Below are 17,173 nucleotides of genomic sequence, written 5' to 3'. Positions count from 1 at the left end.
AAAATAAAACAAAACATGACTAGACACAAAGGGGTCATTTCCTAATGCTGAAAGGTTTAATTCACTGGAAAAATGAAAAAGTTATAAATTTGTATTTACTTAATAACATTACCAAATCAATAAAATTTGCCAAGTTAATAGAATAAAGGAGAAAAATATTACACTGATTACCTCAATAGAGGAAGATAAAAGCATTTTACAAAATTTAATTTCTATGCAAATTAGGAACGGAAAGAAACTTCCTTAACATGATTAAAGAAAAAAAAAACAGCTATATTACACATTATATCTAATGGTAGAAACCACAAAGCAATATTAAGAAAAACTAAATTACATACGACCTAAATAAATGTATCAATCCATGTTTCCGGATTGGAAGACTTGATATTGCAAAGACATTAATTCTCCTCGAATCGACCTATAAATTCCAAATCTTAATCAATAACTATATGGGATAAAAATTGAAGCTACAAATATTCTTTAATCCAATAATTCCACTCTTTGGTATATCCAAAAGAAATATGTGCACACAGCTTCTACAAGAAAGTTCATGTCAGCCAATGTGTAACACAAGAAGACTCCAAAGCCCATCACTAGTAGGATGGGTAAATGTATGGCATTGTATTTACACAACAGAACACGCCACAGCAATGAGGAAGAATGAACTACTGCCACATACAACCACATGAATGGATCTCTCAAATGTAAAGTTGAGTGAAAGGCCAATGGGACAAAGCGCATGCTGTACGATTCCATTTACATAAAGTTCAAAAACTGCCAAAGCTGCACAACAATGTCCAGGGATGTGCTCTGAGATTTACAACTGTAAATCAAACCAGGGATCTGATTTCTGTATCAGCTAGATGATGGCTCCTGGGAGCGGGGAGGGTGTTAGGATGGAGAGGAAGCATGGGGGTGTTCTGGGGTCCCGGCTACATTCTCTTTCTTGCTCCACATGGTTTCATAAATGTTTTACAATAATCATTTGTTGATTCGTAAGATTATGCTTTATTTATTCATATGTGTTCTATTTCACAATAAAACCAGTTTCAATGAATGGGGATGATGGACATTGTTTTCCAGCCTCTGAGAATCCCAATTTTCTTCCAGGAGACAGATTTTTAAGTTGACTCTCATTCTTGGACTCTCCTATTCTACAGCAGTGGTTGGGACAAACCTTTTTCTTTATTGTTCATAACTGTCAAATCACAAAAATATGCGGGATTTGTAAATTAGAGAAGGGTTAGCTTTGTAAAAGCAACATAGTCCATTAGCTTAGGCTCCTTCTAATAAAAAATATGCTGGATCCTGTCTGCTCCCTGGAAAGACTCAAGTCTGCATTCTTTGTCACGTGGTCTGACAGGCCATAAAACACATCGCTTCCCGCTAAAGCTGGCACGTGTCACTTGGGAGATACTGACTTATTCTGTGCTTGAAATAGAACCAGAATTAATTTGCATTATTGCTTTCCCAGTATGTGTAAAGGGGTCAGGACAGAAGGGAACTCCGGTGGGGGACGGAAGCTGGCCCTGAGCCTCACCCCCTAAGCTTAGGAGGATGTCCCCTTCCCCTCAAACAGAAGCACACACAGTCCAGGCAAAGACAAACTGCTCACTCCGAACTTGCTCCTTCACTCACGTGTCTCCTCTGCAGCCTCATCCAAACCACCAGCTGCCCTCCCCAGGTTTCTCACAGAGCAGGGACTTGGGGCAAGGAAGGTACCCATACTCCAGAGCTTTTCAAAGCTTCCGTAACCTACTCAAGGCTCAGTCTTCTTATCTGTCAAAGGGGGCTGAAAATACCCACTTTGAGGGCTGATTATGAGGATGAGAAAGGATTTACGGGGATTGGCTGGCTCAGAGCACACAGCAAGCACTTAATAGATGCTAGCTAGTATCATTAATGTTGGAGAAGTTAGCGTGTGGTTCTCAAGAAGTGTTATCCACTGCTATTGTCATTCTAGGAACAAAGCATTTGGGGGAAAATAGGTGAGAATAATTCCCTCTGAGCAGAGGTAGTTTTTGTTTCAGTTGTTTGCGAGGCAAGCAGGAGGAGGGGACAGATGGGAGGGAGGGAAGGGAGGGGAAGTACAAGGCCAGAAATGGGCAGATGGCCCAGTAACTGAAGTATAGGGTGTTGGGGAGGCACAGGACTAGTGAGGGGCCAGCACCACACAAAGGACCCAAATGCCACACTGCCAAGTGGAGACCCGGCAGACTGGACCATGGTGGGGTTCAAGCAAGGCAAGGATGTGGCCAGGGCTGAAGATGCACTGATGAAGGTTCAGAGTCCACGGAATGGATCTTTCCGGGATTCCCTGGACACGGCCCAGCCCCTGGGAGTCCTTGGTTCCTCATCATAGGAACCAAGAATGTTCCCCAGGGACCCCAGCCTGATTGTTTTGAAGATGCACATTTAATGACTTCAGAGTAAAGTGTGCTTAGGTTCCCCTGACAAGTGGGTCCTGGAGAGCACAGGTGAGCTTGGATCTCTTAAAAATGGGAAGTGGGTTGAACAAGGGGTAGGAGATCCGGCACCTGCAGGACTCGGCCATCCACCAGCAGCGTGACCATGGGCCAACTCCCTTAAAAAAGGAGGGGAGGATACCTGCACTATAAACTTGCAGAGACTATGGGGGATCCCACAAAACACCTGGGCAGCTCAGTGCACCGCCTCCCACTCTCTCTCCTGGCACCCACGCCCCTTGCCACATAACTTTGCAGGGACTTCTCAAAGTGAGTGGGGAGCACTTCCCTGACTGCTACACTGAGTTCAGGCATGTGACTGGCTTTGGCCGAGAGAATGAGGTGGAAGTGTGCTGCTTTGGAGGCTAGACCTCAGCTATTGCTATGAGAAGAACATGCCCAGGCTAGTCCACAGGTCTTAGGGGGAAGATGGGAGAGACATGGAGCAAAGCTGAGTCAAGTTAATCAAGCCCAGCGTAGATCAGCCAAATTCCCGAGCTGCAGACCATGAGTGCAAATCACTGTTGTTTTCAGCCCCTGGGTTTCCAAGTGTCTTGTTACACAGCATGACTGTGATCATAGTTACCTGGACAGCAGGAGAGGGAGGGGGTCCTAAAAGTGAAAGCTCTGGGATAAATATGTGTGTCATCCTCACAGCATGCATACGTTCATTTTGCAAATGTCTCCTGGCACCTACTGCAGGCAAGGCCCTGTGCCAGGGACACTGCGGTGACTGAGGCAGGTGTGGACCCAGACCTGAAGGAGTTCATAGCCCAACAGAGGGTCAGACATTGCACACATGCTCCCCATAGGCTGTGACACATGTGATGATCAGGAGGATGGAAGTCCGAAGTTAGACAGGTCTAAGGAGAGGTCAGAGAAGGGTTCCCCTAAAGAAGTAACATTTCAGCTGAGACTCAAAGAGCAAGAATGAGCTGGCCAGGCAAAGCCCAGGGAAAGGAGGAAGACAGTTTCAGGCACTGGGGTGGGAGGGACGAGGGTACCCTTGGGGGAACTAAGAGATAGCTGAGGTCAGCTGGAAGTCAGGGAGCAAGGGACAGAACTTTAGGAAGGGTGATGAGTGGGCCGGGTTGTGTGGCCCTCATGGGCCAGGCTGGACAGGTGGATCCTGTGGGCCAGCTTGGGTGGAAGTGTCATGGGTCAGGTCAGGAAGGCCTTGTGGGTCAGGTTGGGGGCATCTTGTGGACAGGCTGGATGGGCCTCATGGATCAAGCTAAGTGGTCATGGTCATCCTGGGCCAGATTAAGGATGTTGGACTTCTTGAGAGCAACAGCAGTCATTTTGGGGTGTTCACTGGCTCTTTCATATGGTTAAGAACTTAAAAGGAAGGTAGCCAAGAATTCCTGGATCAGAGAGGTTAAGTGATAGGGACTAGGCCACACAGCAGGTATGCAGCTGAAATGGGCCCCTAACCTGGTCTGTCTGCTTCTTGAATGACTCTTCTCCCCTCTGCACCTCTTTGCAGGGAGGTAAGATGGTTGTGAAAATTGCCAAAAGGAAAGAGGGGTAGCATGTGATATAAGGGCACTGTGCGTTGTACTTCTGCAAAGAAAACACAACACATTTACCCCAGTAGTTTTACTAAATTATAATAAAAAACCACAGCCAGGCACAGTGGCTCACTCCTGTAATCCCAGAACTTTGGGAGGCCACGGCGGGCAGATCACAAAGTCAGGAGATCAACACCATCCTGGCTAACACGGTGAAACCCTGTCTCTACTAAAAATACAAAAAATTAGCCGGGAGTGGTGTCGGGTGCCTGTAGTTCCAGCTACTCGGGAGGCTGAGGCAGGAGAATGGCGTGAACCCGGGAGGCAGAGCCTGCAGTGAGTGAGCACAGATTGCGTCACTGTACTCCAGCCTGGGCGACAGAGACTCCATCTCAAAATAATAATAATAATAATAAAATAAAATAAAACAAAATAAAAAGCCACATTTCCTTAGCCTGTTACTGTAAAGGTAGATATGCATCACCCAGCCTATTTTTCTCAGTCTCAGCATCCTTGGTCATGGTGTATTAACCCTTTAAGCCTAATAAGGACCATGGAAACTGCCTTGAGTCTGCAGCGCCCATGGACACCTGCTTCCCAGCAACGCGGAGGTCTGTGGTGCCCAAGCTTCTATCATTTCCTCTCAAGATCTGCTTCCAATACGTTACTTGCCCAGAAAATCAGGGTTTTCATGGTCTTCAAGAAACAAATTTCTTTCACTCTTTGGAAACGTACCGTTTTTCTCTGTGGTACACAGAATGTCTCCCTCAAGATGTCCACCTCCCAATCCCTGGAACTTTTGAGCATGGAACTTTACACGGTAAAGAAACTTCGCAGGTAGGATTGAGTTAAGGATCCTGAGACGGAGAGATGACCCTGGATGACCCAGTTGGCTCCAATGTCATCACAGGGTTCTTATAAGTGAATGAGGGAGGCAGGAGGGTCACAGTCAGAGAAGATGTGATGGAGGAAGCAGAGGCAGGAGTGGCACCATAGCTGGCCCTGACGATGGAAGAAAGGGCCCTGAGCCAAGGAATGTGGGTGGCCTCTAGAAACTGGAAAAGTCAAGAAAACCGTTTCTACCCTGGGGCCTCCAGGAGGAATCAGCACGGCTGACACCTTCATTTTAGCCCAGTGAAATCCACATCAGACTTCTGACCTCCAGAACTGTAACATAACTTTGTGTCGCTTTAAGCCACTGAGTTTGTGGTCATTAGTTACGGTGGCTATACTAATATATAATATAGTATAACTATAATAGCTAATACCTAATATGACATCTTCAGAATGACAATAGTTTAGCTGATTCATTGATAAATATATATATATTTTTTTCTTTCTTTCTTTTTTTGAGATGTAGTCTCGCTCTGTTGCCCAGGCTGGAGTACAATGGCGCAATCTCATCTCACTGCAACCTCCGCCTCCCGAGTTCAAGCATTCTCCTGCCTCAGCCTCCTGAGTAGCTGGGACTACAGGCACCTGCCACCATGCCTGGCTAGTTTTTGTATTTTTTGTAGAGACGGGCTTTTGTCATGTTGGCCAGGCTGGTCTTGAACTCCTGACCTCAGGTGTTATCCACCCGCCTCGGCCTCCCAAAGCGCTGGGATTACAGGTGTGAGCCACCACACCCAGCCAATTCACTGATACATTAACTGATTGATTTGTGTATTCATCAATATTGACTGATTGTCTAGAGTGGGTTATCCCCTGGGCATGACCCCAGGGATGGAGAAATGAACAAGCCTCAGCCCTTCCATCAAGGAGGGCACATTCCTTCTCCCTTCTTGTGTTCCCCGAATCACTATTTCCCATGTGAATATTATGAGTCCTGGGCCTGACTCCTAGGTCCCAGCTGAGTGACCTTGAACAGACACTTTAGACTTCCAGTGCTGTGCAGCACCTAATCTTGACCAAAGAGGGGTCTGGCCTCTGTCCTTGGCCCCCAGTAGGTCACCTCTCAGCCCCTGGAATGTTTGGCCTGATTGGAGTGTCTTTGCTGACCTGGGGGCCTTGATAGTCTACACCAACACGGTGATTTATGGCAGGGTGGCCTTAGGGCATGTGGTCTCAGCTTGACCTCTGAAGGGCTGGAGGCTCAGGGCAGCTGTGGTGGTGGTGGGTCAGCCATGCCAATGTGGCTGAGCTCCAGTAAAAACTCTGGGCACCAAGCTTGGGCAAGCTTCCCTGCTTGGTGACACTCTGTGTGCCTTGTCACATACTGTGGCCAGGGAGAGTTAATGCTGCCCCCAACTCCATCAGGAGAGGACACCCAGAAGCTCTGTGCAGGCAGCCCTCCTGGAGCCCGATGCCTCTCCCTTGGCTGACTTCAGTCTGTAGCCTTCCATTATCATCAGCCCAGCTCTGAGCACAGCAGCTGTCAGGGGGTGCTGGGAGTCCTTCTGGTGAGTTGAAGAGCCTGAGGGGGATCTTCAGGACCCCTAAACTTGCATCTGACATCAGAAGAAGTGAAGTTGGTTTGGGAACTACTCTCAGACACTTCATAAGCACCTGCCATTATGACTGTGTTCTTCAAGGACGGAGTCCCATGTTTTCTCTCCTTTTTCTCAGCCCTAACTTCCTGGGACAGCCTGAAGCTGAGAAGGACCCACAAGACAGGGCTGTGATTTCACCACCTTCTCCCAGGAGCCTTTCAAGAGAAATGGCAGTGGGGGGGACAGTCAGACATGACATCCAAACGGACAGGTGGGTTGTGTGGCCCCTGGAATGGGATGATGGCAAACTCTGCCCAGAGCCCCGTTGTTACTGGGATGACGCTGGGTTTGGTGCAGCAACCTGTTTGTGAGGTGCTGAGCCACAGAGTTCATGCAATCGCATGGCATCCATCCCCATTGAACTGAAAATGGACTGTTTTAAGGCTGAGAGACAGTGGGGATACAGAAAAATGCACTTTTCTCTGCAGCCCTGAGAACCATTAGGTTATGATATGGTTTAGCTGTGTCCCCATCTACATCTCATCTTGAATTGAAGCTCCCATAATCCCCATGTCATGGGACTGACCCAGTGGGAGGTAACAGAATCACTGGGGTGGGTCTTTCCTGTGCTGTTCTTGTGTTAGTGGATAAGTCTCATGAGATCAGATGGTTTTATAAAGAGGAGTTTCCCTGCACATGCTCTCTCTTGCCTGCTGCCATGTAAGATGTGACTTTGCTCCTCATTTGAGGAGCTCAAATTGTGAGGGCTCCCCAGCCATGTGGAACTGTGAGTCCATTAAACCTGTTTCCTTTATAAATTACTCAGTCTTGGGTATGTCTTTATTAGCAGTGTGAGAACAGATTAATACAGGTGACCATCAAATTTATCTCACAGCCACTGTGCCTGCAATATCATGATAAGTGCCATGCCCAAAGAAGGGGTAAATTAATGCCTGGGCACAGCCAGCCAGCCAGCAAGGCAGGGTACCTTGAGAGCGTGTTCTGTGCACAGACACCTTTCTATCCAGTGAATGATGATGAAGGAGAATATTTCTTTATTTTTTTTGAGATGGAGTTTCACCCTGTCAACAGGCTGGAGTGCAGTGGTGTGATCTTGGCTCACCACAACCTCCGCCACCCAGGTTCAAGTGATTCTCGTGCCTCAGCCTCCCGAGTAGCTGGGATTACAGGCGCCCATTACCACAACCAGCTAATTTTTGTATTTTTAGTAGAGATGAGGTTTCACCCTCTTGGCCAGGCTGGTCTCAAACTCTTAACCTCAAGTGATCCATCCGCCTCAGCCTCTCAAAGTGCTGGGATTACAGGTGTGAGCCACTGTGCCCAGCCGAGAATATATTTTGAGTGTCATTGTGTGCCCAACACTCTTCTATATGCTTCACCCATGTGAGCTTATTTAAACCTCTTGATAGCCATATGAAGAAGGCCTATTAGTTCCACTTTAACAGAGAGGAGGTGGGATATCGATCGTCCAAACAGACACAAAGCTCCAGGCTTTCTCACTGCCCTGTCAGTCAGCGCCATCTCTTTCATGGGCCATAGCAGTCTCCTACCAGGGCTCCCTGCTTCCGCCTCTGCTCCTACAGTCTGTCTTCCTCATGGAAACCACAGTGATCCTTATAAAACACAAAGCAAGTCACCTCCCTGCTCAAAACATGCTGGTGATTTCCTGTCTCATTCAGAAATAAATGCAACTATCTTGGGACAGTCTGCAAAGCCTTCCAAGATGAGGCTCTCTGGACTCATCCCCTCACCTTCTGCCCCTTCCTGCCTGCCTTGCTCCCCAGCTTCCCCACTGCCCTTACACTGGCCTCAATGCTGCTGCTGCTGCAACCCCAAGCATACACATGCTGCACAAAGCTGTGCTCAACAATACTTGTTGAATGAATGAATGAATGAATGAATGAACAAACTCTCCCAAGGTGCCTGAGACTGAGGAAGAAAAGTAAAACTCTAAGCTGCCAACTGACTAAACAGCTGGGGCTTCTTGGCCAATGGGACCCCAGAGAAAGCTGGGAAGCTGACTTCCCAGGGCCGTAAAGGACGCGATGGGAGGTTGAACACTCCTCATCGTACCCCTCCCTCACTAGACAACCACCATAAGGCTTTCTTCCCTAAGGACTAAACAGAAATCAGCTCTTTCAAAAGACTCCATGCTGATCATGTTGATGGCTGGCTTATCTTCCCAGGCACAGAACAAAGACGAGACGGATGCTTCCTTCACCCCTTCCTGAGACGCCTGCTTCCTCTGTTCTCTTTTTCTTCAAACGTTCACCTGATCTTATGTAAAATGTAGATTTACTAGGTATTAACTAAAGTCTCCCAAGTGTGTTCCTTTCATTGCTGCTCCACCCCCACAACCACCCACCCTCCCCTTTTTAAAGAAAAATGTATAAATACTAAACCTCCTAAGAACCTCTTTGGAAAAAACAGCCAAGTCTGTGACTTGCGTTTTCCCAGGTGCACCCTCAAGCTGGCTCAATAAACTGCGATTGATTGTGACACCTGCCTCAGTCGTTCATTTTGGTGGTTGAGATTCACACCCAGGACCCTGGCCCCAGATCTGGGCTCATCCCCCCTGGACTCAACATCTGCTGAGATCATGCTCCCTGTGGGGCAGGCGAGGAGGCGTTCACTGAGCACCTACCATGTGCCAGGTCTGGGCCTTGGACCTGCTCTCCTCGGCACCCCCAGCCACCAAGGTAAGTGGGCTCCCAGTCTCCGCTGCACAGAGAAGGAAACCAGAGCTCAGAGCAGTCCAGGCTCTGGCCCAAGGACGCCAAGCCAGGAGGGCGCAGCTGGCTCTCCAATCAGCAATGCAGGATTTTAGCCTGCTCCTATGGAATATTAGGTAAAGCAGTTTCCAGTAACCAAGGGCAACGATTTCCCCATTGAGGAAATGTAAAATAAACCAAGCGTCCTGGAACCTAAAGGCTTGTGATGAAATGGCAAAGTAAATAAATCTAAGGAAATCCCTCCGGAATAATTCTGGGACACAAACTGACACAGGCCTTGGGCCAGACTGGGAGCAGTGGCTCACGCCTGTAATCCCAGCACTTTGGGAGGCCGAGGTAGGCGGATCACCTGAGGTCAGGAGTTCGAGACCAGCCTGACCAGCATGGTGAAACCTTGTCTCTACTAAAAATACAAAATTAGCTGGGCATGGTGGCGCACGCCTGTAATCCCAGCTACTCGGGAGGCTGAGGCAGGAGACTCTCTGGAACCTGGGAGGCGGAGGTTGCAGTGAGCCGAGATCACACCATTGCACTCCAGCCTGGGCAATCAGAGCTAAACTCTGTCTCAAAAAAAAAACACCCATGCAGATGTGAAGAATTTCACGCCCATTTCCACTGTGTCCCTCGGCACTTTCATATACAGTACATTTCACGTACCTCCTCCTAGGAGACAGACGCCAGCAGGTATCACCCCTCGGCACACCCGTCACCCTCTCCTGATGTTACATTAAAGGGCTGTCTTCACTTTCTTCGCTGAAGCTCTCACAGGCCCAGCAACTAGGCCCACACAGGGAAAAACCAAATGCATAACTTCCTCAGGATGTCATTTAGGCATCACTGACAACCCTTCATTGAAACCGACGTATTTACCAGCACCCGCTGGGGCTGGCCAGGCACTTTCCTTTGTGAAAGGAAAATACCTTGGGCCCCCAAAATCCCTAAGCAAAAAGGAACACTCAAGCTGAAAACTGCTTAGGGCAAACCTGCCTCCCGTCTATTCAGTTATCTCTCTGCTCACTGAGATGAATGCCGATCTGACTGCCTTCTTTGGAAAGGATAATCAGAAACTCAAAAGAATGCAACTGTTTATCTCTCGCCTACCTGTGATTTGGAAGCCCCCTCCCCACTTGGAGCCTTCCTGTCTTTGCTTCCAGTTGTCCCACCTTTCCTGACCGAACCAACGTATTTCTATATTGATTGATGTCTCATGTCTCCCTAAAATGCATAAAACCACGCTGTGCCCGGACCCCCTTCGCATGTCGTCCGGATCTCCTGAGGCTGTAACAGGTGCGCTTCCTCAACCTTGGCAAAATAAACTTTCTACATTAACTGACACCTGCCTCAGATGTTCTGGGTTTACATTTATACACTGCTTGGCTTACCCTTTGCGGCAATCATTGATTGGGGTTTTACTCAGGCTGTCAGTCTGGTTGTGTAATTGTGAGCAAGCGATCTAACCTGTACGTCACTTTCCGCGATCTTGGCAATACTCTGATGCACAGCAAGGTTTGCGAGCTGCTTTAGAGAGGATGGGTGAGAAGCCAACAAGCTACCATGGGGGGTGAGGAGGACAATGCTGCTGGTACCCACCCCATAGCCTCTGGGCCGCCTGGGCTCACCTCCGGCAGGGCACAATAAGTGGCCCGGCTGGAATCTGAGCCCAGGATGTCTGGCTCCAGAGCCTGGGTTCGCTGTTACGCTCCACAGCCCACACTTGAGGCAGGATAGGTAGTCAAGGAAGTGACCATGTCCTTGGGACGTGGCGACCAACCCGCCAACACAATAAGCCTCAGCATTCACACCGTAGTCCGGCTCTTCCAAGCACAGTTATCTGAGTGGGACCGTCCCCTGCAGATGGCACGAGCACTTTGATTTGATCTGTCCTCAGACTGACCCTCTGCTCATTATAATAGTAAAAAACACACCCTTGGGTGGAGACTTAAGATGCTAATGAGACATGTGATGTTTGAACAAGTGTGTACAGCTACTGAACATGTGCACTCGGAGGACCACCCCGCCAGAACATGCTTACTAGTGATGCCTCTCCCACCCCCTTATGAATAATCACATAAGACTCCCCAGAAAGGGAGTTTCCCCGGTAACAGTTAAGGCTGTCTCATCTGCTCTATTTCCCAGGGTGTCCTGTCTATTCTGCACCTTTCAGAACATTCTTTCTCCTTTGCAATAAATTGCTCTATGCTGCATCCCCTTTGCTGCGGTCTCTTGTTTATATTCTTTTACACTAAAAAGAACTGAGGTTTCACAACAGCCGTCAACACGCTGAGCAGCATGGCTGGGGTGACCACACCAGCACTAACATTAGAAAGTCTTTATTTTAAATCTCATCTTCCCCGCTTGCTGGCTGTGTAAAACCTGGGCAAGATACATGGGCCAGCACAGAGAGGTTATGTAACCAGCCAAGGTCACACAGCATGTTAGTACTCAGAGGAAGATTAGAACTTGGTTTCCTCATGCCCAGCCGGGGATTTGAGTCTTGACTCCTCTGGAGACAAAGTTGTTCCTTTCCTGCCTGCGGGCCCCAGGACTTTGACAAATTGAGCCCCATCCTACGCATTTCTGGAGAAAACACTTCTTCACTCCTCCTCTGGGAAGGAAGGAAAATGCAGTGTCTTCCTCGTGAATCTCATGAGAATTAAATAATCAAATACTCAAGAGGCACTTAAGATAGGAGCTAGCCCTGAACAAAGATCGGTTTCCGCTTAGTTTCCTGTGGCTGCCATGACAAAGCGCCACAAACTGGGTGCATTAAGACAACGAAGTTTATTCTCTCACGGTTCTGGAAGGCATTAGTATGAAATCAAGGTGTTGGCAGAGCCTCCCCCCTCCAAAAGCTCCGGGAGGGGCCCTTCCTGGGCTTTTCTGGCTTTTGGAGGCTGCAGGTGTTCCTTGGTTTGCGGCTGCATCACTCCAGGCCCTCCCTCCGTCTTCACACGGCCTCTTTCCCTGTGTCTCTACGTCTTCTCATGGCCTTCTTATAAGGACACCAGTCATCAGAATTAGGACCCACCTGAATCCAGTAGGACCTAACCAATTGCACGATCTAACCAATGACATCTGCAAAGCCCTTATTTCCAAACGTGGCCACATTCTGAGGTTCCAGATGAACATGATGTTTTGAAGGACACTGTTTGGACTAAATTGTGTCCCCTCCCAAATTCTTAGGTTGCAGCCCTAACCTCCAGTATCCCATGTGACTGTATCTGGAGGTAATTAGGTAATCAAATTCTTATGTTGAAGCCCTAGCCGCCAGTATCCCATGTGACTGTATTTGGAGACAGGGCCTTTAAGGAGGTAATTAAGGTTAGATGAGGTCATCAGGGTGGGGCCCTAATCCCACAGAACTGGTGTCCTTGTAAGAAAAGGGAGAGACCAGAGCCCTCTCTTTCATTCTCTCCCCTGCCCTCTACTCTTCCAAGCACAGAGAAATGACTCTGTGGCCGGGTGTGGTGGCTCACGCCTGTAATCCCAGCACTTTGGGAGGCCGAGGCAGGTGGATCACAAGGTCCGGAGATCGAGACCATCCTGGCTAACATGGTGAAACCCCGTCTCTACTAAAAATACAAAAAATTAGCCAGGCGTGGTAGCGGGTGCCTGTAGTCCCAGCTACTCGGGAGGCTGAGGCAGGAGAATGGCGTGAACCCGGGAGGCAAAGCTTGCAGCAAGCCGAGATGCACTTCAGCCTGGGTGGCAGAGCAAGACTCCTTCTCAAAAAAAAAAAAAAAAAAAAGAAAAGAAATGACCATGTGAGGAGGCAATGGGAAGGCAGCTGTCTGCAAGCCTGGAAGAGGCCTCACCAGAAGTCAACCCTGCTGGCACTGTGATCTCGGGCTTCAGCCTCCAGAACCTTGAGAGAACACATTTCTGTTGTTTAATATACCAGTCAGTGGTATTCATCAGGTTAACAGAGACACGGTTAACAGAGGTTAACAGAGACATGACTGACCCCAGTGCAGCTCCCATCCAGGTGAGGAGTTGCACTTCCCACCACTGCATGAGCTTCTCCCTGCTGGGGATGCCCGCTGACTCCTTGTCCACTTGGGCCTGGTCTCATCCAATGCTTGGCTCAGCATTGCCTCCTGCAGCCTGCTGTCCTTGACCTCCCCTTCACCCAGGAGCCCCTTGCCTCTCCTCTGTACTCAGAAGCAGGGAAGCTGTCACCAGAGACGACATACCCTGGCGTGTCCCAAGTGCCAGCTACTGTCTCGGGGCCCCATACACAGTCCTCCCGGCACACCATGAAGAAGAACTATGACCGTCCCCATTTCACAGATGGGGAAACTGAGAGCTAGAGAACAGGTGATGCTCCTGTGGTCACACAGTGAGGAAGTGGGGAGCCAGGACACAGACCCAGGCCCTCTCCTCCTCCCGGTGCTGCCCAGCACCCACTTGTTGATTCCTTCATAGCCAGGTGTCCACACTCCTGCCTTTCTGACAGCTGACGATGCTGCCTGAGGCGGGGGCTCTGTCTGGCTCAGCATGGCATCCTGTGACTCGTGCCCCTAAGGAGGGCTCAGGTGCCCTCTCCTGCTCTCTCAAAGCCTCCCTGCTGGGCAAGCACGGCCGGCTTCACCCCCCCACCCCAGACCTGCACACGGTTGCACAGGGGAAAGAGGTGGTGTGGCACGTGATCTCCGACATCCCCATTTCAGCTTGGCACCCCTTCTTCATCACCACTTTACACGATGACACCCAGAAATCCTGGGCCTATTTCTCACCCGAGGAGAACTGATTTCCAAAGAGCTTTGCTAACAGGGATGTTTGGAGACAAGAATCCTCAGCACCCCAGAAATGGACGGTGCCTCAGAGAGGACCGAGGCCAACCACCTTGGTTTCTGATGTGGACAAGGAGGATCGCATGGAGGGGACGCGGCCTGCCTGGATCACCGGCCAATGAGTGCCGGGGTTGGACCTGAACCACCTCTGGGGTCCCTGGCCAGGAGGATGTGAGGTTCTCGCACACACACAGACCCTGGGGCTTCTGTGCTGGTCCCCACAGAGGCCATGTACCTGGCAGAGTGCAACCACAGCCTCGGTGGCTCTCACATTCTCCTCTTCCTCCAGGTCACACCGCATCAGCCTCTGCCTCTCCAGGACCTCGTGAAAAGCCTGTGAGGAAAACGAGAGCTGAGTCTGGTAGGAACATGTAGGGTTTTTTCCCAGAAGGTTCTCCAACTGTCCCCTGCGTCTCAGGTCAGAAAGAAGGATGTTGGCCCCTGTATTACACACAAGAAAACGGAGGCATGGAGCTGTCACATGGCTTTCACAGCTGATGCCACGGCCAGCAAATCTGGTTTCCAGAAAACACCATAAACCACCACGCTTTTGTTAAACCCAGGATGAGCAGGGGCCACTGGGCCACTTCTGTCACCCCTCTGCCCTGGCCACAGCCACCCAAACGTCACTTTCTGACCACCCAGGCTACAGGAGACCCACTGATGGGAGCCCAGCAAGGGTGACGCAGACTGGCAATTGGAGGTCAGTGCAGTCAGCAACCAGCCAGGCCCCACTCTGACCATGTGGCAGAGGCCCTTTCCTGAGGACCCCAGCAGAGCAGCAGGAGACTGGGCTACCCCGGGCAACAGCAGAGGGAGACCCGGCCAGCCCTAGACAGAGCATCAGACGCCCCAGCATCAGCAGAGGGAGACCCGGCCAGCCCTAGACAGAGCATCAGAGGCCCCGGCACCAGCAGAGGGAGACCCAGCCAGCCCTAGACAGAGCATCAGAGGCCCCGGCACCAGCAGAGGGAGACCCGGCCAGCCCTAGGCAGAGCATCAGAGGCCCCGGCACCAGCAGAGGGAGACCCGGCCAGCCCTAGGCAGAGCATCAGAGGCCCCGGGCATCAGCAGAGGGAGACCCGGCCAGCCCTAGACAGAGCATCAGAGGCCCCGGGCACCAGCAGAGGGAGACCTGGCCAGCCCTAGACAGAGCATCAGACGCCCCAGCATCAGCAGAGGGAGACCCGGCCAGCCCTAGACAGAGCATCAGAGGCCCCGGCACCAGCAGAGGGAGACCCAGCCAGCCCTAGACAGAGCATCAGAGGCCCCGGCACCAGCAGAGGGAGACCCGGCCAGCCCTAGGCAGAGCATCAGAGGCCCCGGCACCAGCAGAGGGAGACCCGGCCAGCCCTAGGCAGAGCATCAGAGGCCCCGGGCATCAGCAGAGGGAGACCCGGCCAGCCCTAGACAGAGCATCAGAGGCCCCGGGCACCAGCAGAGGGAGACCCGGCCAGCCCTAGGCAGAGCATCAGAGGCCCCGGCACCAGCAGAGGGAGACCCGGCCAGCCCTAGGCAGAGCATCAGAGGCCCCGGCACCAGCAGAGGGAGACCCGGCCAGCCCTAGGCAGAGCATCAGAGGCCCCGGCACCAGCAGAGGGAGACCCGGCCAGCCCTAGACAGAGCATCAGAGGCCCCGGCATCAGCAGAGGGAGACCCGGCCAGCCCTAGGCAGAGCATCAGAGGCCCCGGGCATCAGCAGAGGGAGACCCGGCCAGCCCTAGGCAGAACATCAGAGGCCGCGGCACCAGCAGAGGGGTGAGGCAGGGCAGAAGGACAAAGGAACAGACTCTTCTTAGGGAAAGACTGTAGGAGAAAATTCCCTGTGGGGGAGGTGTTTCAATGGAGTCTCTAAGGACAAGGAATGGCTCCCTGGAGGGAAGACGGAGAGCCATGCTCAGAGCAGCAGCAGAGACCAAGAGGTAAGACCCCATAGGACCTTTGGGGATGCTACGGGCAGGAGGTGAGATGAGAGAGAACAGCGGGACTGGAAAAAAGTGGGTGCTGAGTGTGTGCTGGTAGCCTGGTGTCGTTCATTCATTCTCCCACCCATTCCATCCTCCTTCCTTCATTCACTCGTCTGCCCGTATGTCCATGTCCTGGTTCACTCACACACTCATGCGCTCATTCACCCTTCCCGGCCTGCGACCCACGTATCCTGAACGCCAGCACCGAGGCATTCCGAGGAGTGTACTGAGACCCTGGGACACCAAGGTCACCCAGGCACTGGGTCCACACTCTGGACTCGCAATGTGACATCAAGGACAGGGGCCCAGAAATCTCCAAGTAATGAGAAAATGAATAGCCTTATCTTCCTCTTATTTCGAACGGGTCTTCTCAAAGACAGAAAAACCCACCCTACCCCTATGTGGCAAACCCAGAAGCTCCCAGTGTGGCCCTGGAAGAGGCTCCCTGGGTAAGGGAGGCAGCTAGACAAGGACCTAGAGGCTTCTCCTCTGTTCTGAGGGGACCCCTCCATTGGCTTCTCACTGCAGTGGTGCCACCACCACCAGGGTGGCCCCCGGGGAGGGCCCCTGGGCCTCTATTCTGGGCTAAGCCTGGACCCAGACAGGGTGCCACCCACCCCTTGGCAGAACTGAGATGCGCTGTACCAAGTGCTAATGCAGGGCAGGCGGACTTGGGCAAACAGTGAGGCTGGGGCTGCCCCTTCCTTGGACTCACTGAATCCTCACAATGCTGTGATACAGGTGCCATTATGCCCATTTCACAGATGTGGAAGCTGAGGGCCAGAGGGTAAGCAACATGCCCAAGGTCACCCAGCTATTTAGTGGCAGAGTCAGCACCCAAACCCAGGTGTGGCTGGCCTCAGCGCTCAGTGCTTAACCAGCCTGCAAGATGGTCACGGACAAGCTGGCCCTCCCCCAGCCCCACTGCCCATTACCAGGGTAAGCAAGCAGAGCGAAACCAGAGCTCGGTGGTCTCTCTGAGAACTGGCGAGCCCAGGTCCTTGGAGCCTGCACTGGGGCCAGCTGATTCCTTTTCCTTGGAGGGTGACGTCTTGCTTTCTGTCCTCCTTCAGGTCTTCTTGTCCCCTTCTCAGGCAAGACCAAGGGTACCTCCGACCTTGACCACTTCCTGGCCCTGCCCACTCAACCCAAGCAAGGCTGGGGGCTTCCTTCCTTCTCCTGGACTTGCAGCCGACCCACAAGGGCCCTGTCCCTGGGTGTGTGAGCCTGCCTTACTCTCCGTGACACACTT

General features: G+C 51.3%; 1 protein-coding gene across 5 annotated transcripts in view; it reads right to left on the bottom strand.

Moving 5' to 3' along the window:
* EVC (EvC ciliary complex subunit 1) overlaps positions 1-17,173 on the bottom strand; it is a 99,386-nt gene that overhangs the window by 39,917 nt on the left and 42,296 nt on the right. For all 5 annotated transcript variants that reach the window (XM_073012517.1, XM_008017940.3, XM_008017941.3 and 2 more), the window contains exon 11: positions 14,190-14,288. In XM_073012517.1, the coding sequence (XP_072868618.1) occupies positions 14,190-14,288 (99 nt within the window). The remainder of the gene's footprint in view (positions 1-14,189; positions 14,289-17,173) is intronic.

Source organism: Chlorocebus sabaeus, chromosome 27 (assembly GCF_047675955.1).
Source record: "Chlorocebus sabaeus isolate Y175 chromosome 27, mChlSab1.0.hap1, whole genome shotgun sequence".
NCBI lineage: Eukaryota > Metazoa > Chordata > Mammalia > Primates > Cercopithecidae > Chlorocebus > Chlorocebus sabaeus.
Note: the sequence above shows the minus strand (reverse complement) of the source record. Positions and strands in the feature narration are given on the sequence as shown.